The 15,937-nt window shown below is 45.8% G+C and overlaps 1 protein-coding gene across 1 annotated transcript in view; it reads right to left on the bottom strand.

Annotated features, from left to right (window-relative positions):
• The window catches only part of edil3a (EGF-like repeats and discoidin I-like domains 3a), a 467,410-nt gene that overhangs the window by 285,167 nt on the left and 166,306 nt on the right, over positions 1 to 15,937 (bottom strand). The window contains exon 3 of the mRNA XM_084307535.1: positions 9,414 to 9,542. Coding sequence (XP_084163661.1) covers positions 9,414 to 9,542 — 129 coding nt within the window. The remainder of the gene's footprint in view (positions 1 to 9,413; positions 9,543 to 15,937) is intronic.

Below are 15,937 nucleotides of genomic sequence, written 5' to 3'. Positions count from 1 at the left end.
AGTGCATCACAGACTATTGAATTGATTGAATGAAAAGTTTATTAACAGATTGCAGAATGGGTACAATACAGTACAGCTCAATGCATACAATTGTTAAGGGGATGCAGACCAGAGAAATACTTTCGTCTTGTTTACATCAGGGTCCCCCATTTTCAATTCATCATAACATATATGACATACATGACATACAGATAGACAGTACTGCTACATCTATACATTTATGACATATCAGATTTGCAAATACAGTACTGTTTGTGATACAAAAGTGTCCAGAAAAAGAGTGTATATACATTTGACATAGAAACTGTACATTGGAGGAGGTTGGGTGGGTGGGGTGGGGTTGGGTGGGTGGGGCTGTACATTGGAGGTGGGGGGGGGACACTGTACACTGTAATACTGACAAAGCCATACTTGGTCATTTACTGTACAACTGGGTTAGGACATTTGTAGGGGCTACATCAACTTTTGTGTGGACTACAATGTTCCATCTAGGACTGTTACCTGCTACCCTAATAACAAGCATGGGTCACTAAGGACATCAAAGCCCTACTGAACGAGAAGAAGAGGGCATTCAACGCAGGCAACAGGGAGGTCAAAAGATCAGGGGCGTCTGAGAATCAACCTCAGAGAGGGCAAAGACAAATACAGGAGGAAGTTGGAAGGTCAGCTGGAGAACAATAGCATCAAGCAAGTGTGGACTGGAATGCAGACCATAACCGGCATTAAACCGGCAGGGGGAAGGGGAGTGGATGGAGATGTGGACCGGGCTAATGAGCTAAACCTGTTTTACAATAGGTTTGATACAGCGGCCCCCGGCCAGTCTGGCCCCCCTCCCCCCCGACACTACTCCAGTTGCCCTGCCCACCCCCACACCTCTCAGCCTTCAACTCGAGCAACCCCCTCCATCCCCCCAACTGCCCACGCCCCCTCATCCCTGGTGCAGCCTGTCTGCCCCCCGCGGCTTGAAGACCCGCTCCTCCCCCCAACACCTGAGATCCCCACAGTATGGCTCTCTGCAGACCAGGTGAGTACACAGCTGAGCAAGTTGGAGGCGATGCAAGTAGAGGCCCCCCTGGTGTCCTGGATTGTGGACTATCTCGAGCAGACCACAGTACGTGCGCCTACGGAGCTGTGTGTCAGACAGACTGGTCAGGCAACACCGGGCCCCGCAGGGGACAGTCCTCTCTCCCTTCCTCTTCACTGTCTACACCAACGACTTCCACTATCGGTCAGAGTCCTGCCACCTTCAGAAGTTTTCTGATGACTCTGCGATAGTGGGGATGTATAAAGGACGGTGACGAGAGGGAATACTGGGAACTGGTAGTGGACTTCGTCACATGGTGCGATAAAAAGCACCTGCAGCTAAATGTGGCGAAGACCAAGGAACTGGTTGTGGAGCTGGGGAGGAGGAGGAGTGCACCTGTGACCCCCGTTTCCATCAGGGGAGTTGATGTGGACATGGTGGAGGTGTACAAATACCTCGGTGTGCACATCAACAACAAACTGAACGGGTAAAAACATGCAGAGGCACTATACAAGAGGGGCCAGAGCCGACTCTACTTCCTCAGAAGGCTTCAATCCTTCAATGTCTGTACAAGGATGTTGAGGATGTTCTATGAGTCGGTAGTGGCGGGCGCCTTCTTGTATGCTGTGACCTGCTGGGGCAGCGGACTGAGAGCAGTGGACACAACCAGGCTGGATAAGCTGGTCAGGAAGGCCAGCAGTGTGGTTGGGGTGGAGATGGACGAGGGTGGTGGAGAGGAGGAGCCTTGCTAAGCTCCAGGCCATCAGGGAAAACCCCACCCACCCACTATACACAGACTTGGCTGACAGGAGGAGCATGTTCAGTGCTAGGCTCACACTACCCAAATGCAGCACTAAACGGCACAGGAAGTCCTTCATTCCAACAGCCATCAGACTATACAATGCATCACTGTGACTCACTGCATCACTGAGCACAGAGCGGCAGCTCAATAGTGGCAGGAGGCCGGGGCCTCCAGGCTCCAAAAACAGGGGGCAGTGATGGCTGCCAGACATTGACCTTGGATTAATAGGAACCCAAGGAGGACAATACACTACCTGAAGCATACTGCACCTTATGTGACACTGTGAATACTGTGAATATATATTTCATTTAGTTAGATAGTTAAATTATATTGACCAAATTGTTTACACTGCTGTGTTGTTTTTTACTACCTGTACCCAGCGATGCAGTGGTGGGCATACGCGGTCAAACGACGTTTAGGCTACGTCACTGAGGCAGAAGTGCGCGCATCCTATTATTATGCAAAGTCTAGGTGATAAGATACCCCGGCCGGCACTTATCACCTAGACTGTGTGTGTGTGTGTGTGTGTGTGTGTGTGTGTGTGTGCGTGCGTGCGTGTGTGTGTGTGTGTGTGTGTGTGTGGAATGTTGGGCGTGTGTTATGTGACAAAAGACCGCCCGTCTCGTCCCCAGCTCCGACTCATGAAAGAGGAGAGAGACATGTATGCGCGTGCACGCGGGAGCGCGCATGCACGTGGCGTTTGGCCTTGGCCCATATTATGACTGCACCATTGCCTGTACCCCCCCCCCTTCCCCCATGCTCAGTATATTTTTACTGTATTTATTTCTGTATATTTTATTTTATTTTTATTCTATTTTACTCTACTTATCCTATGCAACTTGATTGATTTGTGTTATTATTCTAATTTGTGACCTGTCCTGTCTAAATGTTTAAATGTTGAGCGATTTTCAGTGTCAAATTTCCCACGGGATAATACAAGTATTTCTATTCTATTCTATTCTATTCTATTCTATTCTATTCTATTCTATTCTATTCTATTCATGAACACACTAGACTAGACAAATATCAAGATGTATCCATCAGTGGACCAATTGCATGCTTTTGCAGAGGACAAGAAGCCTTCACTCAACTCATTCAGACATTAAGCACCCCCACAGCCCAAATGGAATGATAAATTTAATTTTTTTTTATTTAAAAAAAGAAATGTTAAAATATTATACCTTTTTTTTATTTTAAATTTTTTTTGGTCGACCAATAGTCGACTAACGGCAAATGTTGGCCAATCATAGTCGCCATCCGAATCCTTAGTCAGGGACAGCCCTACTAATTTGTTAACAAACTAATTTGTTTAGCCGAGGGCAGCTCTGAGAGAGAGGGAGAAGAAGTTACATGATCTGCAATAGGGCAGGGCAACAGCATGATAGAAGAAAAGAAGGAAATGAAAACACATGCTCTATCTGGAATGTTTCTACTTGGACTCGTTTAACATTGATGTAAGTGAAACAGACTATTGTAGACTTATGAAACACATGCAGATGGCTCCCTCCCTCCTTCTCTCTCTCTCTATGCCCCCCCCCCCTCTATCTCTCTCTCTCTCTCTCTCTCTCTCTCTCTCTCTCTCTCTCTCTCTCTCTCTCTCTCTCTCTCTCTCTCTCTCTCTCTCTCTCTCTCTCTCTCTCTCTCCTCTCTCTCTCTCTCTCTGTTTCTCCCACCTACAATATATATGTATCTTCATCCCCATCATTATTTCGCTCTGTGACCTTCTCTCCCTCTCTTTCTATATATATATTATATATTATATCTCCCCCCCTCTCTCTATATATATCTCTCTTTCTCTCTCTCTCCTCTCTCTCTCTCTCATCTCTCTCTCTCTCTCTCTCTCTCTCTCTCTCTCTCTCTCTCTCTCTCTCTCACTATTTATATCTCTCTCTTTCTCTCTCTCTCTTTCTCAGACCTAATACATATCCATATCACCAAGCAGATTTTCACCTGAATACATTAGATCCTCCCATTCTATTATTTACGTGCACACCTGCAATGAGGGCTGGCTTTGTGTGTGTGTGTGTGTGCCTGCCTGCCTGCCTGCCTGCCTGCCTGCCTGCCTGCCTGCCTGCCTGCCTGCCTGCCTGCCTGCCTGCCTGCCTGCCTGCCTGCCTGCCTGCCTGCCTGCCTGCCTGCCTGCCTCATCCAGCGGGATTTAGGGACATTTAACACTCGCAAACAAGGTCGAAATGCTCCTCACAAATTTTGGGGGACTTGTTCAAAATGGATCAACAGTTCAAGATGTGGAACGAGGGAATGCATCTACAGTTGTAAGCCATATTGATGTTTGTGAATGGGTCGTCCATGGTACTCAGGGTAGAGTACGACCTGTCCTATGCTTCATACTGGACACCCAGCTCCTCCCTGGTTAGCCACAATACTAATGTAAAGTAATGGGGCTACTGTATAAAGCACTTAAATGTTGAACTAGCCCGTTAAATAGTTGATTCCTTTCACCTGACACCTGAAATGTACCTTGAAACAGCTGTGAACAAAAAATGCTGTATTGAATACTTAACACTTTCAGTGCCGGGCCGTGTTTTCCTATTTACCCCGTTGAGTGCCACCATCCACGGCCAATGTTAACGTTAATATCGCCTAATCTATGTTTTAAATTATGGCTATGTGTCTAATCTGCCCGTCGCTTATCAAAGACTCATTTTCCAGTCAACATTGGCAAGGCAGATTGTATTTTTATCGCTTCATTTCCGTTTTATAGCATTTTGAAAATCACCCGAAAAACAACCCATGCCTATGATAATCGCCTTTTACTGGAATATTCCAGCACGTTGTCATTTGTCGCCCTATTTATGAATCGTTTTCAAATAAACGCTAGATGATCGATAGTATATGTGTGCGCACGCACGCTTGTGCCGTGCGCTGATAATCGCGGCTGTTATTTCCTCATGGCTTTTACAGTCAAAACAGCCATATCACATATCACATAAACGCTTATATCTCTGTGAAAACGAGTCTGATTATCCTAACACTGATAACATAGATTCCTTACCTGAGGTCAGATGGTATCCAAATGGTTTATTCCAATTTCCGATCGCCATTCGAAAAAAATAAATGTATTGATCAACCGTGTATACAGTAGAACACATGATCCGCGCGGCTCAGATGCTCCAGAATGAACTCTGGTAGACCCCGGCTGCATCAGTGAGAAGTAAAGTGTGGAGTCAGAAATCCGTTCTCCCATTCACTTTCATTGAGTCCATTCCAAAAGGGTGATTTACCATCTGGGAGACGATAGGGGGCGCTTTTTTCACATCTGAGCGCCGGCGGTCCCTGGATCTCCAACGGTAGGCTCGCGTGATGCAATATGATTTCAGATCGCTAATAAAAAAAAACACCCAAGAATACTTGTGACCTGACATTCAGCGGTCTTGTCGTAAACCCGCTCAAAGTGTTAAGGGGAAACACATTGCCCAAAGAAAGACTTGGCTTTTTTGAACTGTCAAAACAGCTCACAGTCATCTGTTGTCTAAGTGCAATGGAAATTCTAGAGAAATGCTAAAGAATGTACCTTTAAAGAGTAAACAAACCCCACCGTTTCAGCCTGTCTCTGTCTACTATAATATTTTTAAGAATTCACAAAGTGGGTTTGAGAATAAGAGGTGACGAGAGAGGGGGGCAGTGAGGAATCATTCATTTATAGCTTTAGCATAAGGCCATCTTCTATTCAAACTAACAGATATATATATATATATATATATATATATATATATATATATATATATATATATATATATATTATATATATATATATATATATTATATATATATATATATACTAACAGATATATCTTGATAGCAGTTCATTCTGAAATAATCCCAGACTTGGCTGTAAACTAATGGGTTACGAATAACATGGCGGGTGTTGTAACCGTTATCGACATACTGTATAGGGCCAGGGCCCGGGAGACAAATGAAAAATCCCATTTGTGCCTGTATGTAATTGACCTACTGTATCTCAAGCTCTGAGGCTCTTTTCTTGACACTCCAATCACAACTGTTGCTTTCCACGGTCAAACTAAGATTTATTTCTGGCTTTTACTTGACTCTCCTATCACAAGCTTTGCTGTGAGATAGGACAGTTACAGTAGTAAAGCACTCCAGAGAAAGGCAATTACTGCAGACTCACATGTTGGTCGCCCTTGTGACAAGAAACGTAATGGTAGAATAATAAAGTTATTACGTGCAGGCTCCTTCACACGTGTCTCTAACTATCCAGGTTTAAAATGAACAAAATGACGATTGGCGGCAGGTACTTGCATGACCCGATCCACTGATCGTCTGCTGGGGTGTGGCAACAATATTTTCCACTCGAGGCTGCACTCTTTGGGGAGTGTGTGTGGGGGGGGGGGGGGGGGGGGGGGGGGGGGTTGGCTGTGCAGAGTGTGCAACGGAGTGCACATTTTTTAGTTTTTTCCGCTGTTGTCCTAGATGTCCTAATGTTGAAACAGTGACCAGGATAAATTGGTTACACTATAGAAGGCATGTAAACACATTCAAACTGCAAAAAAAGAAAACATGATCTAGTGTTTAATTACTCCAAACACAGTTTGTCCTATTATTTTCCCCTGTAAACAGTTTCTTTGTTCCACTTTCTTTGTACTCTCTGTAAATTGCTCTCAATAAAACGAACATTAACCCTTTATCTGCCACAGATTATTCTGATCTTAATCCACTCTCTGCCACCACTATAAGTCTATGGAGATGTTCCCCTTCTTTGCAGGGCTATAACTTTTTAAATTGTATTGCTAAATTGACATTACTATGGCCCATTCAACGTCAAGTATCTATCGTTTAGGATGTAGCAACGTTCTACTTTTTCATTCACATATTCATACTAAAATACGATCTAAAGTATAAATATGTTTTTATCGTTTTCTGCAGCATTCTGCAGAATGTGAGTTATAGCCCTAAATACATATATTAGATCATCAAATGTAGTTTGATACAGATTGACGTCAGATGAAAAAATTTCAATTGTACAAGGTCCTACATGTCATGCCTCATCATCTGCTGGTGACCGGAGGGGGGGGGGGGTTTATAAGTCTGTGGCCGACGTTAAATGATTCATGTAGTATGGGCGATATATATATCAGAGCAGATTATACGTTTAATAATAATCAAACACGCTGAAACTCACGCGGCATCCTCTGACCGTTGGGTGATCAGCGTGGAGCAGAAATATCGCTATTATGGGATGTTGATATATGCGATCCATTTCCAGGTTGTATAATAATTAGTGCTGTCAGGCGATTAAAAAAATTTTTCTAAATAATTACAGGATTTGTAATTAATTAATCTAATTAATCGCATTTTAATCGCATAACCATTTTATGCCTGATATTCTATATTCTATAATCATATTTCAAATTGCATATGTCCGGATGGCAGAATTCAGTACTGTATCTACAAAACCTTCTGTTTAATCATCTTCCATCTATTAATTTGCTTAGATTTTTCAGGTCTGGTCAATTTGAGCATAGTGTTATTCACAGTCAAAGATAATTTTTTTTTTATTGATATTCTCATTTGGTTCATTACAATTGACTCAAGCCTAGTAACAGACACAGTATTTCTGACACTGGGAATACATTCCCTGAGATCCATAGATGTCCCTAGAATCAGATACCAAGAACATGCAAATGGACCATATAAAAAAAGAAGTCTGTAAATGTGTATTATATGTTCTTATGGAATGAATGAGATAAAAAATTAATTATATAAAAAAAAAAAAAAAAAATTGTAATTAATTTTGAGTTAATTTTCATAACGCGATAATTTGCTGTGTAATTAATTAATCTAATTAACGCGATAAACTGACAGCCCTAATAATAATATATGCGTCCAAATCATGTTGTTTATCGAGTTATTTGCAACCGATCGCTGTCCAGTGTATCAAGATGGAGTCCCGCTAACGATAGCGAGTGCCCGGACGAAATATGGTTGAGCACCACTTCCGGCACGTCACTTCCGGTTTTGGCGATTCGCCGATCGGCCACTAGATGACGGTCTTGAACCGTTGGAGAGTTGAGAGGAGATCAACAGCAAGTCTCAAGTCTCCGTGGGTGAAATATGATTGCCATGACAGATTTTTTAAATATTGATCTCAAAGACGCCTTACGGCGTCATTGGCAGATTACGCATGGCGAGCAATGACGTGGTAACACGTTCTTGGCGAGAAAAGGGTTAACGGCAAAGATTATTTCAGGAAATGGTTTGAGAGAAAGGCTGGAGATCATACAGGTGGGCGATTGAGAGCAAAGCACCTGCTGGATACACAACCGATCTGCTGACACTAACCTTTTTAAAGTTCATACCCAACAGATCAGCATTTCATTTCTCTTTCTACTTTACAGCCTATTTGTTCTACTCACTATTTTCAAGTTAAAAGATGGCTTGACTTCACATACGGTTCTCATCATCTCTTCACTGCACAAGGACTTGCCCATCACATCTATCTCGGGAAATATTTTTATTGGAAACGTGTATAAAAAGTTTAGCAGGTAGTCTATCTCCATACAGACTTTATTTTTTTTTAATATATTCCTGAATCAATAGTTAATCAATAGAGACTTGACTGCAATGTGGGTTCTTTGGTTCATGGGTTCTGCCTGGAAACCATATTGAGTCAATTAAATATTTAGGGGGTTTGGGTTAGGTTCAATAAAACACAGCAGACCAGTGTTCTGGGAAATAACCCCTTCACCTGTTTTGGGTTTTGACTAAGGCTGTCAATCTATTAAAATATTTAATCTGATTAATCGCATGATTGTCCATAGTTAATTGTGATTAATCACAAATTAATCGCATATTTTGCATCTGTTCTAAATCGACCTTAAACTGATATTTTTCAAGTGGTAATATTGTTATCAACATGAAAGTTAACAAATGCTTACTTTATGCAGCCATTTAACACAAAAGGATGACCCTCATGCAGGAACTTGTTACATTCACCCACACAAGGGCTGAGGACTAGGGTTGGGCACCGAGAACCGGTTCTAATAGGAACCGGTTCCTAACTTCCTGTTGATATACAATTTATATTCTTAATTTCGATTCTTAAAAAAAATAAAAGAAAAATTGTATTTTTATTTTTTACTTTGTTAATTAATACCCTAGTATTAAGTTGTCAAGTCAACTGACAATGTGAATAGTATGAAGAAAATAAAAGATTAAAAAAAAAGAAAATAATAATCTCCTGCTAAATAAGCTGTGACCTGTTTTGACCTGCACCTCAAAGAATCGGAATCGAGAATCGTTTAGAACAGGAATCGAAATGGAGAATCGGAATCGGAACCGGAATCGTTCAAATCCAAACGATGCCCAACCCTACTGAGGACTCACACCCGCCGCCCCCACATATCTCTCACACACACACTCTCCCAGCTCTCTTTCTCGCTTGCCCCTTCCTTCCGTGAATCTTGCGCTAAAAATATAGTGGCCTTAAAAGAATTGTGCGTTAACGCGTTAACTTTGACAGCCTTAGTTTGGACCCATAGTTTTAAGAAACACTGGCCTACAGAAGAAAAGAAGAAGAAGGTAGACATTGATTGTCCAATAACTTACTGTGTTGGCAATGGATTCCATTGAAGCCTGGTGGACATTTGCAGACGTAGCCAATGAAGGTGTCTCCCCTGTAAGTCTCGCTGATCTCACATATCCCTCTGTTGTGGCATGGGTTTGGATGGCAAGGGCCTACGGCATTCAAGACAGGAAACAAAACAGTAAAAAAAAAGAGCCTAAATACCATTGTTATGACCAACGTGACTTGTGGGTGCCTATTGAACCCCACTGAAAATGTGTTAGAGCCTCTTGTACCATATGTTTGTGATAGTAAATCAACAAAATAGACTGGGTTGGACATTGCAAGACCACACACCATTACTGCCAATGTGAAAATTGTGGCCGATACCGATAACCGATATTAATATTGCTGTTCTGGCCGATACCATTAATATTGCTGTTCTGGCCGATACCGATATTTACCGATGTCGATATCTCTGTATAGAAAACACTTTTTTATGATAATCAAATAAAGAGCTATTTTCCAAAACATGTAAAAAAATTAATAAAAAAAAGAATTTCGTCTTGTTTACATTAGGGTCCCCCATTTTCAATTCATAATGAATTGTAAGCAAGGGTGCAATTAGCACCGTGCAATCCATTCTTTGTGGATCTAGCCCTAAGTGTGGGAGAATCAATAAATCAGTGACTGAATGAATGAATGAATTCATGATTGAGTTGACATTGCCGGTCATAGAGGTGCTTCACATAAAAAAGAAAAATAAATGATCAAATTTTGGTCATTTTCATGTTTTTACTTGAATGTTATCTATGTTGTCAAAATTGTTATTTACATTGTGACCCTAAGGACTATGAAACTCATTCAAAACCCAATGTACTGTAGAATTTCAACTGAACCGTCAATCTGAAGATTTTAGGTTTTTTTAAGTTTAACCGTTTGCAGATCCAGATCCAGTGCACGGTTTTCACCAAACAGCAGCAATAAGAGTAATACTGTAAGGGGGCTTTCCCACTAGGAATCCGGGGTCAAATCCGAGCACGATCGCCCCAAAATAACTGTGATGAGAACGCTCCACTACGTCACCGGGGACACTGATTTGCTCCATGTCGGGACCACTTGAAAAGGTGGTTTTGGGAGATAATCCGCGTCCCTGACGACGGAACGGAGCGTAGTGTGCAAACAAACTGTACCAAAACATGGAAGAGGCTTGCTGTAACAAGTGGTTCTGTTGGTGCTAACCTGCTTGCCGAGAATAGAGTTGTATTTAGGTCTGTTTGGGATTGTTGTTCAGCCAAGCGCTTACCGGTATCTCTCTCTCTCTCTCTCTCTCTCTCTCTCTCTCTCTCTCTCTCTCTCTCTCTCTCTCTCTCTCTCTCTCTCTCTCTCTCTCTCTCTCTATCTCTCTATCTCTCTCTCTCGCTCTATCTCTCTCTCGCTCTCTCTATCTCTCTCCCTCGACAGCAGCTGTTATGTACCAGGAGCCTGATCACTCCTGGGTCACTGTGTCATCTCTGTCTCGTAGTCCTGGGCAAGGCCGGGCATGCACAGACATGTCTTGACGGTGACTTTGAACCTGACTCCGGAGGCATGGCTCTGGCGCCTGTGGACCGCTGTCCAATAGGAGAATGAAATATTATGGTCTGGGCTAAAGGGATATTCCGTGTATATGTACAAGGAATATACAAGGGATATCAAACGATATACAAATACTATGCAATATATATCAATCAATAAATATATATATTCGGTTTAATCTGATCCTTTGTAACAGCCGCCCCCTAATTAGTCCCACCTAATTAGCTAAGCAGAGACAGATTAACCGCACTGTCCACTACTCAATGTCTGTTGTGAGGGGTCGGGCAGTTCACAAAGTCATGGGGTCATGGTCGTCATCGATAGTATCGGGGAGCCTTGGCAGTTCTATTAGCCTCGCCACGGGTCGGGTGTAGATCCGTCCTTGGACGAGCACTTTGGCTGCTCGGACCTTTCCGTCGGCACCGGTGATCACTTTGCTTACGCGGCCAGCCGGCCACATAGCTCGGGGTAGTGACTGGTCGATAATCATGACGACTGTTCCTTCTGTCAAATTGTCTCTCTCTTTCACCCATTTCTGGCGGGTCTGTAGAGACGGTAGATAGTGGAGTAGGAAGCTGTTCCAAAACTTGTCAGCCAATACTTGACTGTACCTCCACATTCTTCGGCCGTTCGCTTCTTCAGGCCTGTACATTGTCTGTGGTAGCGCGGGGTCCAGCCGCCCCATCAAGAGTGTGTTGGGGGTGACTGGGTCGACATCTGCTACATCACTTGAGACGTAACCGAGGGGCTTTGAGTTCAATACTCCCTCGATCTCCGTGAGGACTGTCATTAGGACTTCTTCCGCCACGGTCTGGGCCCCAAGCACGGCGTACAGGGCTGTCTTTATTGAACGTACTTCTCGTTCCCAAGTTCCACCGAAGTGAGGTGCGTTCGGGGGATTAAACTGGAAGTCAATCTGGGATGGAGCGAGGTGGGTCTTAAGTTCTGGGCCCATAGCTTGGAAGCTCTCTCTCAGCTCTCTTTCTCCGCCTTTGAAGTTTGTCCCGTGATCAGACAATAATATAGACGGTTTGCCTTTCCGCGATGTGAATCTTCGGAAGGCCATAAGGAATGAGTCTGTGCTCATGGTTGGAAGGAGTTCTATATGCATCGCTCGGGTGGTCATGCATTTGAATACAATACCCCACCGCTTCTCGGTTCCTCTTCCTTTCCTTATATACAGCGGGCCGAAACAGTCCATACCGGTGGAGTGAAAAGGCTTGTCGCCGAGTCGGAGGCGACAGGGAGGTAGGTCAGCCATCCGGGGTATACTGGGCTGCGCTCGCCACTTACGACAGTCTAGACAGGTTCGCTGGAAGCGCCGCACTGCTTCTCTCCCTTGCAGTATCCAATAACGACGTCTGATCTCCGCGAAGACTCTCTCTGCCCCGGCGTGATGCACATCCTCGTCGTATTTCTTTATGATCAGCTCTGTGACCTTGTGTCGGCTGTTTAAGACTATCGGGTACTTGACGTCATCCGGTAAGTCTGGAGCTCTCCGCAGACGACCACCCACTCTGATGAGACCATGGGCGTCGCTCTCGGGGGCTAGGTGGAGCAGTCTGCTGTCTGATGGGACGGGCTTTGCTCCCTGTAGACAGTCTAGCTCATCGGGGAACGAGTCTCTCTGGGCTCGTTGTAGTAGAAGAAGTTCTGCTTCTTCGTAGTCAGCTGCTGTAATGTCAGTAGTGAGCTGAACCTCTGGGTGGTGCCACAGGAATGTCTTTAGCTGCGCACTCTCTAGGGTGAGGCAATCGTCTATGTCGGGGTCTGTGGAGACGAGTGTGTTCAATCCACAGAACATAGATTTCTTGTTTTCGGCCTCCTCTTTACTCGCTTCCCGTGGGGTGGGTGTAGGCCACTCTTCTTCCGGGAGCTTGAGGAACTCTGGCCCGTCACTGTATAGGTTGTGACGGGTGAGGTCATCCAGGGAAATTCCCCGGGTTATGACGTCAGCTGGGTTGTGTTTTGTGTCCACATACCTCCAGCTTGCTACTTCTGTTAAATCTTGAATCTCTGTGACTCTGACTCCCACGAAGACCTTGTATCTGCACGAATCAGACCGGATCCATGTGAGTACTGTCGTGGAGTCTGACCACAAGATTGTTCTTTGCACCGGAATGGTGAGTTCACGTTGGATTAACGTGGCGAGTTGCGCTCCTGCTAGGGCTGCGCAGAGCTCTAGACGCGGGATAGATTGTTGCTTTCGTGGGGCTATTCTTGAGCGAGCCAGGATGAAAGCAGTATGTATTTCTCCTCCCTCCTCTCGGGCACGCAAGTAGGCCACCGAACCGTAGGCTACTTCGGAGGCGTCGCTGAAGACGTGCAGGTCCATCTGGCACGTCTCCGGCCTCACTGTGGGTGGGAAGTAGCTGCGGCGTATGTTGACACCTGGGAGTGAGCTGAGTTCCGTCTCCCACTCTCTCCATGTGGATGCAAGGTGTTCGGGTATGGGGTCGTCCCAGCCTTGGTCCTTGTCCCATAATGCTCTTACAATCATCTTTGCCCTGGTGGTGTAAGGTAGAATACATCCCAACGGGTCATATTGTCTGGCGAGTGTTCTGTATACACTCCGTCTGGTGGTCGGTAGTGCAGTCGACCTTCCCTGCTCCTTGGTCAGGGGTGTGTGTTTATAATGGAGCGAGTCTGTTTTGAAGCGCCAGACTAGTCCTAATGTCATTTCTTGGGCTTCTCCTGGGATGGTCGCCATCCAGGTCTCGCTGCTTGCTGCCTTGTCCTCGGGGGAGAGGCTGCGCAATACTTGCGGGTCGCTGCTGGCCCACTGCCTGAGATCAAAGCCGCCTTTGATCAGGGAGGCGCGGAGCTTGAGTAGAAGGGCCTCGGCTTCTTCTGGCGTCGAGACGCTTTGCAGACAGTTGTCCACGTAGAAACTATTTCCTACACTTTGTCGGACCTCTTCATCAGCTGCTGGGTCCTCTGCGACGTGCTTTTGCAGTGCAAACGTAGCACAGCATGGGCTGCATGTGGTTCCGAAAGGGAGGACTTCCCATTGATAGATGGCTGGTTGCTCATCCCCGATCCTCTCTCTCCATAGGAACCGCAGCAGGGGCTTGTCCTCCTCCACTAGTCTCACCTGCAGGAACATCCCTTTGATGTCGCCGCTGATGGCCACCTTGTCTTGGTGGAAACGTAGTAACACGCCTAGTAGAGAGGGGCCGAGTGTTGGGCCGGGCAAGAGCTCTTTATTCAGATTTTGTGATCCGATCTGGTAGCTGCAGTTGAACACAATACTACAGTATCCTTGCCGTTGTGGTGGACTTTGTGGTGCGGCACGTACCATGATTCGGTCGTCTGATCGGCCTCTTTAATGTCAATTTTCTTTATGTGTCCCGCTGTGATTAGCTTGTTAATCTCAGCGCGGTACACAGTCTCTTGAGCGGGGTCTCTGGCTAGGCGCCGCTCTGTGTTCAATAGATACCGCTCCGTCGCTTCTTTTGGGGCGTGGAAGGTAGGCATACCCTCTCGCCTCAGGAGTGGAGTTGCGTATCTCATCACTCCGTTGACTTTGACTCTCTTTGTCCCTTGCTCGAGGAGGGCTATAGCGTAAATGTCTTCCTTGGAACGAATGTCTTTCTTTTCGTTCTTAAAGGGCATTGTCTCTAGTGTCCATAGCCTCTCGACATGCTGTAGGAGGGTGGTGTCTTCTTCTGTCACTCTGGAGTGGAGGCAGCTAGTGGCTGCTGTTCGGTTAAGAGACTTAGCGAGGGGGCCTTGTAATGTCCATCCTAGGCGGGTCTCGACTGCTGCAGGACAGCCTCTGGGCCCTGTGTGGACCCGGTCTATCGGGACGATGAGGTCTGCATGGTCGGAGCCTATCAGCAGGGTCGGGGTGGCACCGTCTATGAGCGGTATAGGTAGTTGACGCAGGTGCACATATTTATCCATCAGCTTGGCGATGGGGTAGGTGTACTGCGACAGGCCTATTTCTTGGCTGGTGAAAGCGTTAGTAATCCTATACCGTCTCTCTGGCTGCCCGCTTGCTGCGATAGTGAAGGAGACATTCTCGCCCTTTATCGTCTTTAGATCTCTTCTTATTGTCCGAATCGTCATCTGGTTTTCGCTCCCCCGCAGCCCCAGCTGGGCCGCAGCGGACGCGAGGAGAAGGGTCTTCTCTGACCCGTCGTCAAGGACGGCGTAAGTGTCCATGACCTTGTCTTGGTAACTCAGTGTTACGCGGACCACCTTTAAGAGCACCCGGGCGCCCCCGCTGCTGGCGGGGTCAATGTACATAACACTTGCCTTTGTGCTGCTTGAGGGTGCAGGCTTTTTTCTGTTACTGTCGTGTAGGACATCTAGGTGGGCTCTGTCACACCGACTACACCTCTTCTTTAAGCGGCAATCGGCTGCCATGTGACTGCGCGCACATCGGTAACAGCGTCGGTTGGACTTTATCCATTGACTCACCTCGTCGGCGGTCATCTTCTTGAACGTGTCACATTGTGACAACCAGTGTTCCTTTTCGCAGTACGGGCACACCATCTTCCACTTCTCTTTCATCGAGGGGGTACTGTGGTTCTTGCTGCTCGGTACTGATTCTGATTGGTGCATGACGGTCACCAATCTTCGGCCATCGTTTGCTCTCCTAGGTCCCTCTCTGGAGCTTGGGGTGCTCCGCATGAACGTATCCAACCGTAGGCTGTTGACTTCTCTCGCCAGGAAGTCGGCTAGGTCTAGGAGGGATGGCTCGGGACCGTTAGGATCACGGTGGTCTCTTTGCCGCCTGAAGCGCTCTTGTCGGGCGGGCGGAAGCTTCTCTAAAATCCTCTCGACATTAGAGTTTGCGTACAGTTCGTGCATACCCTTTTCTCTTTGCGCCCCCAGCATCCCTACCAGGGATTGTACCTTGATAGACAGGTCATCTAGTGAGCGATTGTCTGTGGCTGGGGGTAGGCGGTCAATATGCCTTATCTCTTGTATTACGTAGTCCCATATGCGTCCATATCTTTGGTCGAGTGCTGCTAGAGCCGCT

The sequence above is a fragment of the Notolepis coatsorum genome (assembly GCF_963971535.1).
Source record: "Notolepis coatsorum genome assembly, chromosome: 1".
Taxonomy (NCBI): domain Eukaryota; kingdom Metazoa; phylum Chordata; class Actinopteri; order Aulopiformes; family Paralepididae; genus Notolepis; species Notolepis coatsorum.
Note: the sequence above shows the minus strand (reverse complement) of the source record. Positions and strands in the feature narration are given on the sequence as shown.